Here is a 15,626-nt window from a genome sequence, read left to right as displayed (position 1 = left end):
CAACTAAATAGTTTGAGCAAGACTGCTAGTAATCCTAGTTCCATATAAATAACTAATTATATAACACAGTTACATATCACAGCCTTTGGCTATAATCTTACATATTAACATGTATATGTTCATTAATATGTATTGCCCCTTTATTAAATAAACCAAACTCAAACAAAACAAAAAACAACTTTTTGAATAGTATAGTTTAAAAAAAAATACATTACTAATGCTAGAATCTTAGAATGTTCCCTTTTGAAAAAGTAACTTTTACCATAAATGTTTCTTGAAACTTGTTAATTCCTATGGCATTAGGGTAAAAGTATGGTATGTTAAAATAAATAAATCCAACTCAAACAAAAAGTATAATAAACCAGTTAGAACAAACTTTTACAAATAGAATAGCTAAAAAATACATTAATCGTAGAATCTTAGAATATTCTCTTTTGTAGAATATCCAAGTATTCATCCAAATAAAATAAAAGCTTAAAACATCATTATAATCTTGTTTAACTCTGTGGTATCTGATCTGGTGAGGTTGGTTAAAGCAGCAGTTTTATCGAAGCTTATTTTATGCTGCCGGGCTTCCAGGTATATTTCTGAACCTGGCAACAAATAATGGCTGACCAGAGGAAAAGCAATGAAAGGAAGCTAGCTGACAGAGAATTTGGAATGATTTATGAATTCATTGACAAAATATAATTAACATCAGTCTGTGATTCATATATTTTTTAGGCCAGCATAGAAGGCCTTGCAGGCATTGACGGTCCACCACTGTCATAAATGTTTCTTGAAACTTGTCAATTCCTATGGCAAGTTGAATAAAGTAGTATGTTGTCTCCAATGCGATCTGTTAGACTGCTCGCGCACGCGCACTGACGTAAAGAAGAAAGCGAAACCCGCTGGCCAAGGAGAACACTGCGTGTCACGTTTGAGCACCGCGTACCCTCTCAACAACACGCAAAGAACCAAACTAGGACATCGGGGGTCCGATGAAGCCCATCGCGGTGACGCAAGTTGCGGGGGTCGTGCCCACAGAGAGGAGGCTCCGCTTCCAGCGTCCGTTCGGTGAGCCAGTCACCACACGCGCGCGCCACACGTTATCACACGCCGCTCGATTGTGTAACAGGAAGCACGTGGCAACGCGCCAAGCGTCCCTTCCGTTTTCTCTCCGTCGCAAGTGCGCATGCGTCAACCCGAATGGCGTCACTTTTTGACCGGGTCGACCTGGCCTTACACCCCCACCTCCCACCAACCACTGAACGTCTACGAGTGGAATGCCGCGCGTGCACGTCGTTTTCATGGAGACGGCGCGTTCCAGGACATACCTCGATGGTAGTGGGTTTCAGGGGCGTGTATTTTGGGGGGCTGGGTCATGAGTGGGCGTGGCGACTGGCCTTGTGAGTACGCGCCCACGTGGGCCCCGGTTGTTGTCGTTCATGGAGTCCGCTGAAAGGAAGAGAAGAATCATTCCCGTGACGCGGCGTGCCCGCTGCACGAGCACAGGTGAGCATCTACCTGAAAACACACTCACACATAAGCTGACGCGCAGGCGATCACGCGTGAGGCAATGTCTTATGACGACATATCTTGAGGTAAATTTGCCTTGGACATTGGCTGACACGCGTCTTGACATGATTCAGGGTTTGAGTCCATGGAGCGTGAGTGTTAGTTATACTGTTTTAAATGTCCTAAATATTCTTGCAAAATGTTCTTCTCCATATGTGATTTGCCATATTTTAGAGTTTACAGTTTAGAGTTGTTTGTGTGTTTTCCGGGGCTTGTATTCTGACAAAGTCCCATTAGAAATTTCCCCCAAAATAGCTAAAAAAAGCTGGTATACTTGACAGATGTAGGGATGGAGGTGTGTTACATTACAAAGCATTTTTGCCCAGGGCACTTTCGGTTAATCTGGCGTCAAAATTTGATAATTTCTAGGCAATGTTCCCTCTAAGCTGCGCGCGTGAGCAATTGCGCACTACTCTCGTCTTCTCCGCGCACAGCAAATCATATGGAGCGCATAAAATAAAATCCAATTTTTTTTACCCCCCATGATGGCACCGTTCACGTGGCAGCCAGTGGCAGTCAGTGGCAGTAGCTCTGTCCACTCTTGTTTTTCTTGTTTTACAGCCCTTCTATCTTTTTTTAATTACATTTTAATATTTCTTAATACATTCCTTTTTACTTTACTGTGCAAATAGAAGAAAACAAGCTGTGAAATCGGGTGAGAACTGTCTAAATCTGCTGTGTGTGTGGTTGTGTGCGTGTGTGTCTAGTATGTCTGATCGTTTGTCTTCAACCTACACAATGGACTATAGTAAATGGAAATTAGCCCTCGGCTACAATCATACATATGTTCATTATTATGTTCTATCCCTTATTAAATAAATCAAAGCAATATCATGGAAAAATATTGCATATAAATAGAAACTTGACTATCTCAAGTGACACGTTCAGCAGAAAAGTCATTTGAACGAGAATGAGAAGTGAGAAGGACAGATGTGTAAAATAAGGTAAAATTGAAGTTGGATTTGTGCATATTCTAATGGCATTTATGAAGATGTTTTATTCATAGATATTTTTTCATTCATTTTCTGAACCGCTTTATCCATTTTATCACTCGCGGGGGGTGCTGGAGCCTATCCCTGCTGACTTTGGGCCAGGGGCGGGGGACACCCTGTATCGGTGGCCAGCCGATCGCCGGGGCACAAGGAGACAGACAGCCATGCACACTCAGACCCATACCTAGGGGCAATTTTAGAGTGTCCAATCAATCCCTACAATGCATCTTTTTGGGATGTGGTAGGAAAACGGAGTACTCAGAGAAAACCCACGCAGGCCCAGGGAGAATATGCAAATTCAACACAGGTGTACCGATCTGGATTTGAACCCAGGACCCCAGAGCTGTGAGGCCGACGCGCGAACCACTCAACCGCCGGGCCGCCCATTTTAGATATTAATCATTACATTTTATTATTACTAAATCATTTATGTGTAGTAGACATGCACCTGCTTATGGCAGGTGTGATACTGGTGTGTGCCCATAGCGAGCAATGATGATGTTGCTCACACTGGTACTCAGTGTGCTCAGGGAGGTTGTCTTTCTGCCCAGACAAACAAAAAAATAGAGGGAACATTGTTTCTAGGCTTGTCAAGAAAAAAATAATCATAATATGATGCATTCTCTTTGATATTTACTACAAAACATGAACATTTTAGGATTGTTGAAAGATGATAAATCCTGCATTTAAAAAAAATCCATCTTTGGTCTTCAGCGTTTATTAAAGATGCAACACCTTGCACGTATTCCAACATCAGTGTGATGTTCTGAGGCAACAATCCAAGCTTATTGGTGACTGACCTCCTTCAGCATGTGTCATTGACCAATCCGTGATGTTCCATCCTCAGCCACCAGCCAAACAGGTGCTCAAATGACTCCACCTCCCAGTGTGATAGACTTTAAAAATCTGCAAATACACACACTCACCCGTAGACAGCCATGGCCGTGTCACTTAATGAAAACATTCTCACACAAACCCGTCTAGAGAAGACATGGGTGCCGTGGGTGCACAGCCGACTGAGCAAGCGTCGAGGATGTGAGTACTGCAATTTGTTATTGGCTTGCGTGCATTTGTATGTGTGCACGCGTTTAAGTTTATAGATGTTGTACACAGCAATACTTTCTGCGAACGGGGCACCCTTCCGGTCATTAACCCCCTGAAAGATCACTGAACTCCCAGTACTGAACAGCAAGGCTGTAAAATAAAACCCTCTATTGTATTTCCACAACATGCGTTTTTTTTGTTTAATGTATATGCCCTTCGAAATTGGGAAACACATGCTCATCGTTGTTTAAAAGTTGGAGGAATGCAACTCTTCCTATATTTTGGTAAAACATTTAAATGTTTGACACTACCATTGAGAATTAATGCAAATATTCCCTTTTGGGTTAACAGAATTGTCAATGAACAAAAGACTACATAAAAATCCTCATCTTCTAAACAAAACTAAGTGTGACACATTCAGTATACGTTTTAAATAAACCGCTGGTTTTTAGCCCAAAATATTGATTTTTGTGTCTGGTTAGGAACCTGGTCCACAATGAAGAAAATGCTTTTTTTCCCTCCAATATTTTTCCTTTTACCAATTTGTATTTGTCCTGTCAACAAGTAATGGCAAAATCATTTGTTGTTCTTCTTTCAGCGTCTGTTCCTCAGTTTACCAACTCACCCACCATGATTGTGATGGTGGGTCTGCCTGCTCGCGGTAAAACGTACATTTCCAAAAAGCTCACCAGGTACCTCAACTGGATTGGTGTCACAACCAAAGGTACCACTTGCCATGCACACAGGCTACAAATATAAAAGGCACAATGCACAAAGTGTTTCTAAATGGATCCATATAAAGTAATGTCCAGAGTTTCATTGCTCACATTTTTACATTAGTGGCTGTTTTGCCATTGATTGGAAGCATGTTGAACTTTTTTTTCTAACAGTGTTCAATGTGGGGCAGTATCGCCGAGATGCGACGCGTTCTTATAACAGCTTTGAGTTCTTCAAACCCGACAATGCAGAGGCCATGAAGATCCGAAAGTACAATCAGCAAAAAAAATCACAATTTTCTTCTCTCGCTGCTTTTAAATGTCACTTTGCTGTTCGTTAGGGCATGTGCCATGGCTGCGCTCAAAGATGTGTGTGAGTACTTCAACAGGGAGCAGGGCCAAGTGGTGGTAAGTCATTCAGCACACTGATTCAAACCCATAGTGATCAAACTATAATGAAAGTGTCTACAGATTGTATTTTATACCCCTTTAAAATGTTTACTATACTCTTCCTTTTATTGCAGACATTTGCTAAAATCATTTAGAGAGACTGTCAAATCATTTTGATGATTTTTTTTCCAAGTCTATCAATATAGAAATATATGTAGTAAATTTCTTTCCTTTAATTTCCATTCAACAATTTATTTATTTTTACTTAGAGTTTAGTCTTTCAGTTTTTCTTAAGTATTTCCTTTTACTTCAATTTTTTTTATCTTTCTTGTTCATCTAATCTGAGTGCCTTTATAGGCTGACAAATTTTAAAGTGCAACATCGGATTTTCATTGTGGTGGTTTATGTTATGTCTTTTATTAAAAGAAAACATGGGATAGAAAAGAGTTAAGAGGAGAGGGAGAAAAGGTGGCATTAAAACAGAGTTAAAAATGTAAGGATCCGAATACTTTCCATAGATTGACCTCCTTCCTATATGACAAGGACGAAAGTGAAAATGATTCATTTAATCAATAATTATGTTTTTATTTGAGGTTTTCGACGCCACCAACACGACAGCAGAGCGCCGAGATGTCATTCTCACCTTTGCTAAGGAAAATGGCTACAAGGTTTGTTCTGCATTACAACTGAACCTTACAGTAGTTGTCATTGTAAAGGGCATTTTACTACATGTCATAACATACAAGGTGAGAAAAGCTCTAATTTTGTCTTTATTGTACAAAGACAAATTTGTCAGTGATTTTAATTTGTCAGACTTCTTAGCGGCTGAATTTGTTATAGTATTTTGTTTTTCAAAGAAAGACTGGCCATTTTTTAATTAACGGCTGAATTTGTTATAGTATTTTGTTTTTCAAAGAAAGACTGGCCATTTTTTAATTAAGGCACATTGTGAAAGTTCAGATATGGTTTACTTAGATTATTATTATTTTAGAAATTGGTGAGGGGAAAAAATATAGCATTCACCTTCATCGTTTTTAGCAGTACTCAGTCACTTATCTGCTACCTTTGGTATTCTGACACTCGTTGTTTAAAAACTTTGTAAAAATATTTTTTCTTTAATCTGTTCAGGTTTTCTTTGTGGAATCTATCTGTGACGATACAACAATCATTGCTGAGAATATTAAGGTGAGTTGTGTGTGAAGCCGTGCGTATGATTTTGCTCTCTGCATCAAAAGCTAGGCCAAACTTGACCTATTACCTATCGACCCCCTCTGTTGAATTAGCAAGTGAAGCTAAGTAGTCCTGATTACCTTAACTGTGATAAGGACGAGGCTGTGGCCGACTTCCTGAAGAGGATTGATTGTTACAAGTTGACGTATGTGGCACTGGACGATGAAAAAGACAGGTAACCATAATGCAAAGACCAAAAGGACCACATATAGCAGGTACGCAGTCGTACTAGACCAAATCCATAGCCGAGGCAGCATGGAACCCAAACACTATAATTGGCCATTTTGGTGTGGGACAGTGCAGATAACCAGTCGGTGCTAACAACAACGTATAATATATAGAAATATATTTGGGATTTTAATAAAGAGAATATAGTATTTTTTAAAAAATCCCAGTTTTGATGTGCCACATGAGACGTGTTTTTTATTTAAATAATTCTACATTATATGATTTTCACATGGTTTGACATGTCTTCCCCACAATTCCTGCAGGAATCTCTCCTACATCAAGATCTTTAACGTGGGCAGCAGATATCTGGTGAACCGAGTGCAGGACCACATCCAGAGCAGAATTGTTTACTACCTCATGAACATCCACGTGACACCACGTTCCATTTATCTGTGTCGCCACGGCGAGAGTGAGCTCAACCTGGTAGGACGCATTGGAGGGGATCCTGGCCTGTCGATGCGCGGCGCCAAGGTGAGGAACGCCTTAGTGTGATAGCATCATACCATCAGCTCTGCCCATTCACACCAAGCCATGCGATGTCTAGTTTGCCAGTGCTTTGGGAGTGTACGTGCGCAAGCAGAGTATCAACGAACTGAAGGTGTGGACCAGCCACATGAAGAGAACCATTCAGACAGCCGAAGCTCTTGGTGTCCCATACGAACAGTGGAAGGCTCTCAATGAGATTGACGCTGTAAGTGCTAATAAGCCATTTTGGCGACTTTTTCAAGGCTTGGGAAGTAACGGATGGAACCAATGACTTTTCAGGGATAAGTGGATACAATACACCTCCTTACACGACCGCCATTGCTTGTCATTGGGAGGCTAACTTGATGTAGCTGAGAGAATAGACCATAAAGGATCATAGTCACTGTCAGCTTTTAATCCTAGATTATATTTATAAAGATATAATGACTGCTAGTAGGGAGCTAGTCTGCTAGCCCTACACTTTGTCATGTTTGATTGTGATTCAGGGCGTGTGTGAGGAGATGTCATACGAGGAGATTCAGGAGAATTATCCAGAAGAGTTTGCACTGCGAGACCAAGACAAGTATCGCTACCGCTACCCAAAAGGAGAGGTGATGTGTCCTTGGTGTTTTATGTCTTTTACAGTCTTGGAGAGCAGGTCTGATAAACACAAACTCTGTATTATATATGGAGGTTACTTCCCCTGGGCCTCTTCTACTAACATTGTCATACACCAACGTGAAAGACCACGACAAACACCTAATGCATACCTGTCAACCTCTGCCGATAACTGCCCTTATAAATGATTATGATTCCCCTTACAAACCCCCAAAAAACCTTACAAACACCGTACGACTCGTACGGTGTTTGTAAGGTTTTTTGGGGGTTTGTAAGGGGAATCATAATCATTTATAAGGGCAGTTATCGGCAGAGGTTGACAGGTATGCTAATGTCGATCCCAAGTTGACAAAAATGCTATTTTGCATACCTTTTAAAATGTCTGCACATAATTAAACATATTGTTATTTTGCAGATTTTCAGAATGAGTACGTAAAGAGTGATTGCAATCCAACAAAATGTTGGGAAAAAAAAGAAATTAAATTATACAGCAACATGACGTTGAATCTAATAAATTTGAAGAAAAAAATGATAGTGACAATTTGATTCTAAATTTGCTCTTTACCCGACCATGATCCACACCTGCCCTAAGTCTCTTCCACAACTCAGAGCTGGCAGGATTGCCCATCACATGCAAACAGTGGATACTTTTGTCCTCGTCTAACTAGCCTCTTGTTTTCCAGTCTTATGAGGACCTGGTCCAGCGACTGGAGCCTGTCATTATGGAGCTGGAGAGGCAGGAAAACGTGCTGGTCATCTGCCACCAGGCTGTCATGAGATGTTTACTGGCATATTTCTTGGATAAAACTTCAGGTATGAGCATATAATAAAGTGCATGGTCCACATCATGTCTCTCGATTTATCATCTTTTTTTTCCGTACTGTATTATATTAATATTAAGAATGTTGTGTCTATCAGTTGAACTGCCCTACCTCAAGTGTCCTCTTCACACAGTCCTCAAACTCACCCCAGTCGCCTATGGTTAGTCACTTGCAGCAATTTTCTTCTTTTTGTTATTGCTATTATCATTACTTTGCTGTTGATTATTATTCGGATTAACAACCGGTCTTGATTGTGCTGGCTGTCTAATGTGACAAACTCAAATACCATTAAAGGGTTTGCTATCGGGGGAAAGGTATGAAGATGGCTTATATGTACTTGTTGGTATATGTTTGTTTCTCTTTTGTTGCAATCACCATCCAGGTTGTAAAGTGGAGTCGGTCTTCCTTAAAATTGAAGCTGTGAACACACACCGTGATAAGCCAGAGGTCAGTGCCAGTTCGTGTGAACTTGTAATAGCCTCAGATTTTTGTTATAAGAAACATATTTTTGTATTGTCATTTTGTTTTGCTCATCATATCAATTCTGGTCCATTAATATATGTCAGTAATATATGGCACAGGTTCTTTTGGGAGATTTAAATCAAAAAATGTGTGAAAGATATAGTATAACTGTACAATATCATTGAAAATACTCTAGAAGTATACTTGAGTAAGTCTTTAAAGTTTGTTCTTTTTGTTAGAATGTGGATGTGGACAGAGAAGCAGAAGAGGCGCTGGAAACCGTCCCAGAGCACGTTTAGACCACCACCAACGAAACCAATTGATTTCCCAGAGACAATGTGAACAGGATTGCCTTTTAAACTGAATCCTGTCAAGTATTTTGAAGGGAAATCATGGCCTCACAATTTTTCTAGGTGGAAATGAAAAGAAACCAAAAGAACAAATGTGATGAACTTTCAGCTGCAGTAGTAATAGCTTTAGCCTCTGAGAATAACACTGAATCAGAATTTTGACGTCACATTCCCAGAATGTGTACTTTTAAAACATTCAGACTGGAAACATAAATAAAATAAACAGCTATTTTACTAATTTAAATCTTATTCAATAATGCACTTTATGACCACTCAGGGACTCAGACACTAATCAATAGGGAACATACTGCAATAAATCATAGTTAATAATATGATGTGTGAGATATTTGTTGTTGTGCTCCTCGTTGTTGGGACATTTGGATTGTTTTCTTTCTTATTTGTATGCTAAATACCTTCATGGACTGTTAGTGAGATGCAAGCTTGCACATCAAGCAGATTTATTGACGAATGACATCTAGCTAAGCTAAACTAAATAGCGAGAATCATTATTCACATGATGACGGTTCTCTAATGAATTGCTAACCACCTAATTGAAGTAGTTCATGATTTTTACGAAGGAGTTGTCCACATCAATTCACAGTGGACTAGCATTGGATACAAGAGAATCTTAACATACACACACTCACACACTCATAAATCACGCTTTATAAGGATTATAGAAAAAAACTGCCCAACTCCAACACCATCAGATGGCTTACATAAAAGCCAAATTCTCATAAAATTATATCGGCACAATGCAGCTTTGTAGCATTTAACAGGAAACACGGAGCAGCCATGGGGCAATAACAATAATTGGGAGAAATTCTCTATTATCCTCCTATGTTTTTGAACCTGTATGTTTTTTCCATTTCTAATAGGGAATCTTATGTAACATTTTAGTTCAAATCGGTGCTATCTAAAGTGACTTCAAATCAATAAAATATTTTGGCTTCTGTTTTTTCCTTTTTTTAAATATATTTTTTAAATTGATTTAATTATCGATAGAAACCTGTAATGTAAAAAATATTGAAAACAGATGGGTGTTTGGCTTGGTTGTCTTTGGCTGTTGTTTTTTTTAAGAAAAATAATTCTTTTGGCAAAGGTGTTTTTTTTCAATTTTCTTGATACAATATTTTTTGTATCGCTTTATATTTTTATATAATTGTATTAGCATGAAACTGCAATATCTTGGGGATTATACTTGTAATACTTAAAAGTTTTTATGATTGTTCCTATGTGATTTCAATTTGCAATGGAGGCTGTTTTACCTCTTGAATCTCTTAGTATATTTAATTTGTGCTTGTAAAAAAAATGCATACTTTTCAAAAGAAATTGTCTTCACAAAAATATTTTTTGTGCTTGCAAAAACAATTTGTTGGCTGGGACAAGCTCCGGCTGAGCAGACCTTTGTAAGGATAAGCGGCTCAAATAAGGAATGAATGCAATTATTTTGTGAGGGTAACTTTCTGGTAGAAACTTCTTTATCACTTCATTTGACTTATCTATAACGATTATGATTGAACATTTTTTTTAGCATTTTTTAGGATATGACTTGTTTGTGTCACTTCATGAAAACCAGTACAACGTGATTCCACGGGAATGTTTTCTATTATGGTTGTTGCACGTGACGATGACGTAGGGGGCGGGAGTAGCGGTGGGGGGGGCTTTCTTTCGATAGTTTTGCGGGTTTGAAGTGCAGGGCAGACAGCACGGTCAGACGTCAGTCCATCGTGAGTCGTGACACCGGTCCTCGGCGTGGGCGATGCGGGGGAGAGGATGGGGGACGAGCCAAGAATTTCCCCGCTCAAGAACTTTGTGGCCGGGGGAGTCGGTGGAGCGTGTCTGCTGCTGGCCGGACACCCACTGGACACCATCAAGGTGACTCCCAAGTGTGTTTGCAAGCCGACCTTTGCTGTTCTTGACAGGTTTTCTTCCCAGGCTTTGTGGAGATTATTGGGACAAATCAGCTTAAAAAGACTCGAGGCGCAACTCAGTCTGCGAGTGACTTGACTGGCTACGGGGAATGTTGGCTTTTGCTTTTAATTTTTGGGGAAAACGGGGAAACAATGGGTGGGGAACAGGTGAGGAACAGTTAGGTAGAGTTCAATGTTAGCTCAAATTTTGTCACTAGATTGAATCCTTGATATTATGTATGAAGGCCTCTCCTTCATGAGAAAAGTAGAAACTAAAAAATAGAAGGAATTGTCATTCATTCTGTTCAATTCTTACTCAATGGCAGTGGTGCCCAAACACCGGTCGGTGGACCGGAACCGGTCCGCAACCCACCCGGTGCCGGTCCGTCAGAGTAATAAATATTCACGTTTTCAATCTTGCCCTCCTACTTGAAATGAGAAAAGATGTTATAATAATAATAAATACGACTTACTATTATGCTTGGAATTTTTTTACCCTTGTGCATGTCATTCGTGCACCGATCCCACCCCCACACAATTTTGTCTCAAGTTGTCGCCTTCCCCATTTGCCGGTCCGCGAGAAAATAAAAAGAGCTTTACCTGTCCGCGGTGAGAAAAAGGTTGGGGCTCTATGTTGTTATTTATTGAGAAATGCCGAGCTCAAAAGGGCAAGTCTGTTTTTGGTGTATACAAAAGTGTTTTTCTCTCTTTTGTATGTGTATAATGTTATTTTCCACTTGTGCTTTCTTGTTCTCGGTGACTTTCAATCATGTATTTCCCTCCGTGTCTACAGTCCAATAGCAACGATTGTGGCCAGACACTCCACACCCACACATTTGTATACAAATGAACTGTCAATTTTCCATGTGCCACTTTTTAATGGTATTTGTTGTGTTGTTTGGTGTAAGGTGAGACTCCAGACTCAACCCAAAGCCTCCTCGCTCTCTAGGTACGCTGTATACACAGGAACCTTTGACTGTTTTCGCAAAACCATCTCCAAAGAGGTCAGTAGAAACACATTCAAATGTTCTGTTTCTTAGTGATCATGTTAGTTACTACTATCAGTGAAATGCACTAAGAGACAAGTGTACTAAAACAGCACTGAGCATTGTGTTAAAATAGTGCTTGCTTTGGTTCTAATAGTGTGTATGCGTTGTGTGTAGGGCATCCTCGGCCTATACAAAGGGATGGGAGCTCCACTGGTGGGCGTGGCTCCCATGATGGCCATCAGTTTCTTTGGCTTTGGTTTGGGGAAGCAGCTTCAACAGACGGACCCCTGCCAGGAGCTAACGTCAGTACAAAAAAATAAAAAATACATGTGACTAAGGATTGAAATGTAATTGGGGTTTTACTGCTGGTTTCTTATATTTTTAAAGACATTGGAATCAGGAAACAAATATGATCTGAATGGTGTTGAAGTGGTACGCAAGTTTCTGCAGAGTGAAAGCACTCTCGCATTGCTTGCAGCAAGTTTATGTTATTTTGTTGTCCTTGCGCCTGCTTTAAAACCCAGTTTGGTGTTTCAAAGTATGTTTCAAACTCAGTTTAGGTTTTCAAACTAGGTTGTGGTTTCAAATGAGATTTTAAAACTAGGGTTATTGTTTCACATGGTGGTTTCAAAGTAGGGTATAAGCTGTTCAATAACAGACCAAGTGGGGTTTCTTGTAAAACCAAACACACAAAAAAGAATCATAGGCTATCATATATTCTTATCATATTCGACCCATGAATTCATTTCTCAATCTTGGCAGCAGGACTGCATATTAGCCTAGGCTGAACTTTAAGAGCGTGCGTGCAAGTACAGTACTGGGTTGTTCTGGAGTGACCTTGTTTTGTGGGGAATGTTCCTTGAGAGCAATATCTAAATATAAATGTGGACATTGCCATACCCTCTGATGTTATTTGCTGCTGTGGATCCAGCCCACCCATTCTCAAGTCCAATTCTCACCACCCCCACATTTCATATAATGTGTCATAACTTCATTTTACGCTGAACACTCGAACAGATCACATTTTTGAGTATCAACATGTCGTTTTTTTTTATACTTTCCTCCCATTAAATAATGACTGAATCAGAGGGGTGTAGAGTATTAGATATATTTTTGATGTAATAACAATGGGTAGCATGTATATAATACTTCTGTTGTCAGATTATTGCATAATTTTGTCCAGGCACACTCAGATATTCCTGTCAGGCTGTCTGGCAGGGATCTTCACGACAGTAATTGTGGCTCCGGGAGAAAGGATTAAATGCTTACTACAGGTAAAGTCTTACATTTCAAAACTAAGATAGGAAACATATTTATTGTTTAATTCAAATACCAGTCCCTTTAAGTACTCTATGTACATTTTTGCCAATACTTTTATGGCCCACCAAGTTCTGTCTGGCACACGGATGAGCCCCATGCTCAGTTTAAGATCCACTTCTATGAAAAAATTGACTAAAATTGGATGGATGCAACTGATGGTCTGAGCTAACAATAGATGTGTTTTGCAGGTGCAAGCAGGTGGTCCCGTGTCTAAATATTCAGGTCCCCTAGACTGTGCCAAGCGTCTCTACAAGGAACAAGGCATACGCAGTGTATACAAGGGGACGTTGCTGACACTCATCAGAGGTGTAGTGCACTATAACTTAATACAAAGGTTCTGTACATCATTGTAGCATATTTTCATCATATGGCATTACTAAGCTTATATGAAGCTCATTCACATCGTACAGTATACAACGATTTATGGACGTAATACATTCTACTTTAGGGGTGAATAGATTAAAGATGATGTACTAAATGTTCGATACACCTCCAGTGTAGCATCTTGACATCTTATTTTACATAACTCCATGTGAGGTTTTTAACTCTGACATCAGATTAACACAAGTTGAATATCTTATAAATATCCTTATATAGCAACATTTACATTACGGTGACAATAGATCTCTGTGTAATGTATTTAATGTTTATACCTCAAAAACACATGATCATATTTAATGTTTTACTTATACTTCTTATGTTTTTTGTAACAGCACTAATGCATCCAATGTACATATTAAATAATGTTTGATTCACAAAATAAAATATATTTTAAGTCAACACGAAAACATTTACAACATACACGTCATTCTATAACCCTCTATGAACTTCACAATATTGCAATTACTAACTGCTTTTCTCTTTCCCAGATGTGCCTTCAAATGGTCTCTACTTTCTGACATATGAGTACCTGAAAAACCAACTGACTCCAGAAGGGCAAAGGTAACTTTTTTTGCACTAAAAGGTTATTGGTTAAAAGATTATAAAATGTACCTAGCAGCTAATCTTTGCATCGCACTATATTTTTGTATGTGTCCGTGTTAGTGTTTCCCAGCTTGGCCCCGCCTATATTCTGCTCGCTGGCGGGGTAGCTGGACTCTTGAACTGGACCATCGCACTCCCCCCAGACGTCCTCAAGTCCAATTTTCAGACAGGTGACACCGCAACACTTTCCTGTCAATCTTTCCTCGTTTAAATTTGAGGACAGGTGACAGTGGTGCATATAATGAAAATCTTTTATATACAGTATATGTATTGTTTTTCCACAAAGTTTTGTCATGAACTGCATTCACGAACATACAGGGGGGAAAAAAGAGAAAATAGACAAAGAACTTCTTCCTAGTCACAGTTAGTTATTCACATATTCTTCTTCCTGGAACTTTGTGTACATTTAAATAGGAAATTAATAATTCATGTAAAGAAAGATGTTATAATACAAAGAGAGTTTGAAGTTTGAACGATTGTAGAAGGGACAGTAAACTAAGATTGAGTTGTTGTTTTTAATCTAATTATCTGAATGCTACATTTTATTGTTTTGTTTTGAGATGGGCTTATAATTAATACTAACATTAATAAAGGGGTCAGCGGCCTGGTAGCCAAGTGGTTAGTACATCCGCCTCACAGTTCCGCATGGCATTTAACCTACGCGAGCCCAGGAATAACATGCAGACTTCACACAATGAGGACCAACCCGGGATCGAACCCACGACCCCAGAACTGTGAGGCCGATGCACTAACCACTCGAACAGCGGTGTGCTCTAGTCTTGTACAGCTTTATTATACAATTCTTTAAACAGAAACATGTGTGTATGTGTACGGGTGCTCAGCCGCAGATGACAAGTACAGAGGTCTTGTGGATGTATTGAGGACTCTGCTTCGTGAAGAAGGGGTCAAAGCGCTTTACAAAGGGTTCAATGCTGTCTTCCTACGAGCCTTCCCTGCCAACGCTGTAGGTCTTCCTTCTCATATGCTTCTTTTCTGTTGAGATACCATCTTAATCTTTCTCTGTCCATCTTGCAGGCATGTTTTCTGGGCTTTGAAGTGGCCTTAAAGGGTTTGAACTGGCTTGCACCCGGCTGGTGAACAACTGAGCTACTGTGGCCAACAAAGTGCTTGGACCGTGTCTCTGTGAAATGTCATCATTTTTAATTATGTTTACATGAAGCCCCAGACATGACGTGGGAAGAAACCTTTCAATTTGGGGCACAATCTGTGTGTAGAATTTTTTTCATGGCCTTAAAGTATGGCCACAAATTAAAAGTGGTGGTCTGCTGGCCAATTGTGCAATATGATGGTAAAAATAGCTTTAAAAAAAGATTCTATTTTTTTTTGCTATATGGTCGAAAAATGGCACCATAGCAACACATTCCGGGCCCACTGTGTTTTATTAGCCATTTTGTTCTTTTTCTTTTTCGTCTCGATTTGTCCTGAAATGATATGAGCACAAGACAATAGATTTCTGTGCCAATAAAACTTGTTTGACCAAAACTTTTCATATTTTGTTCTGTAAACAAGCATAGTAAATTGGAAAC

At 39.5% G+C, this 15,626-nt stretch overlaps 2 protein-coding genes across 5 annotated transcripts; both read left to right on the top strand.

The window, feature by feature from the left end:
• Nucleotides 1-965: 965 nt before the first annotated feature.
• LOC144081951 (6-phosphofructo-2-kinase/fructose-2,6-bisphosphatase-like) lies at nt 966-9,828 on the top strand. 3 transcript variants are annotated; one of them, XM_077608561.1, is made up of 14 exons: nt 966-1,056; nt 4,192-4,317; nt 4,484-4,580; nt 4,651-4,717; nt 5,293-5,367; nt 5,828-5,884; nt 5,983-6,104; nt 6,421-6,628; nt 6,702-6,848; nt 7,129-7,233; nt 7,924-8,053; nt 8,159-8,221; nt 8,444-8,508; nt 8,763-9,828. In XM_077608561.1, exons 1-14 carry the CDS (start codon nt 981-983, stop codon nt 8,820-8,822), a joined length of 1,398 nt encoding a protein of 465 aa, XP_077464687.1. In that variant the 5' UTR covers nt 966-980; the 3' UTR covers nt 8,823-9,828. The 3 variants fall into 3 exon arrangements, with proteins under 3 accessions (XP_077464687.1, XP_077464678.1, XP_077464667.1); XM_077608552.1 differs by lacking the exon at nt 966-1,056 and adding an exon at nt 1,242-1,494; XM_077608541.1 differs by lacking the exon at nt 966-1,056 and adding an exon at nt 3,229-3,584.
• A 708-nt stretch (nt 9,829-10,536) lies between these two features.
• On the top strand, nt 10,537-15,582 carry LOC144081961 (mitochondrial carnitine/acylcarnitine carrier protein-like). 2 transcript variants are annotated; one of them, XM_077608583.1, is made up of 9 exons: nt 10,537-10,751; nt 11,695-11,790; nt 11,950-12,077; nt 12,959-13,049; nt 13,284-13,401; nt 13,965-14,037; nt 14,140-14,249; nt 14,928-15,043; nt 15,115-15,582. In XM_077608583.1, the coding sequence occupies exons 1-9, from the start codon at nt 10,650-10,652 to the stop codon at nt 15,175-15,177; spliced, it is 897 nt and encodes a 298-aa protein (XP_077464709.1). In that variant the 5' UTR covers nt 10,537-10,649; the 3' UTR covers nt 15,178-15,582. The 2 variants fall into 2 exon arrangements, with proteins under 2 accessions (XP_077464709.1, XP_077464700.1); XM_077608574.1 differs by having other exon boundaries at nt 14,922-15,043.
• Nucleotides 15,583-15,626: the final 44 nt, after the last annotated feature.

This window comes from Stigmatopora argus, chromosome 1 (genome assembly GCF_051989625.1).
Source record: "Stigmatopora argus isolate UIUO_Sarg chromosome 1, RoL_Sarg_1.0, whole genome shotgun sequence".
NCBI classification, from domain to species: Eukaryota; Metazoa; Chordata; class Actinopteri; order Syngnathiformes; family Syngnathidae; genus Stigmatopora; species Stigmatopora argus.
This window is presented reverse-complemented; position numbering and strand designations above follow the sequence as displayed.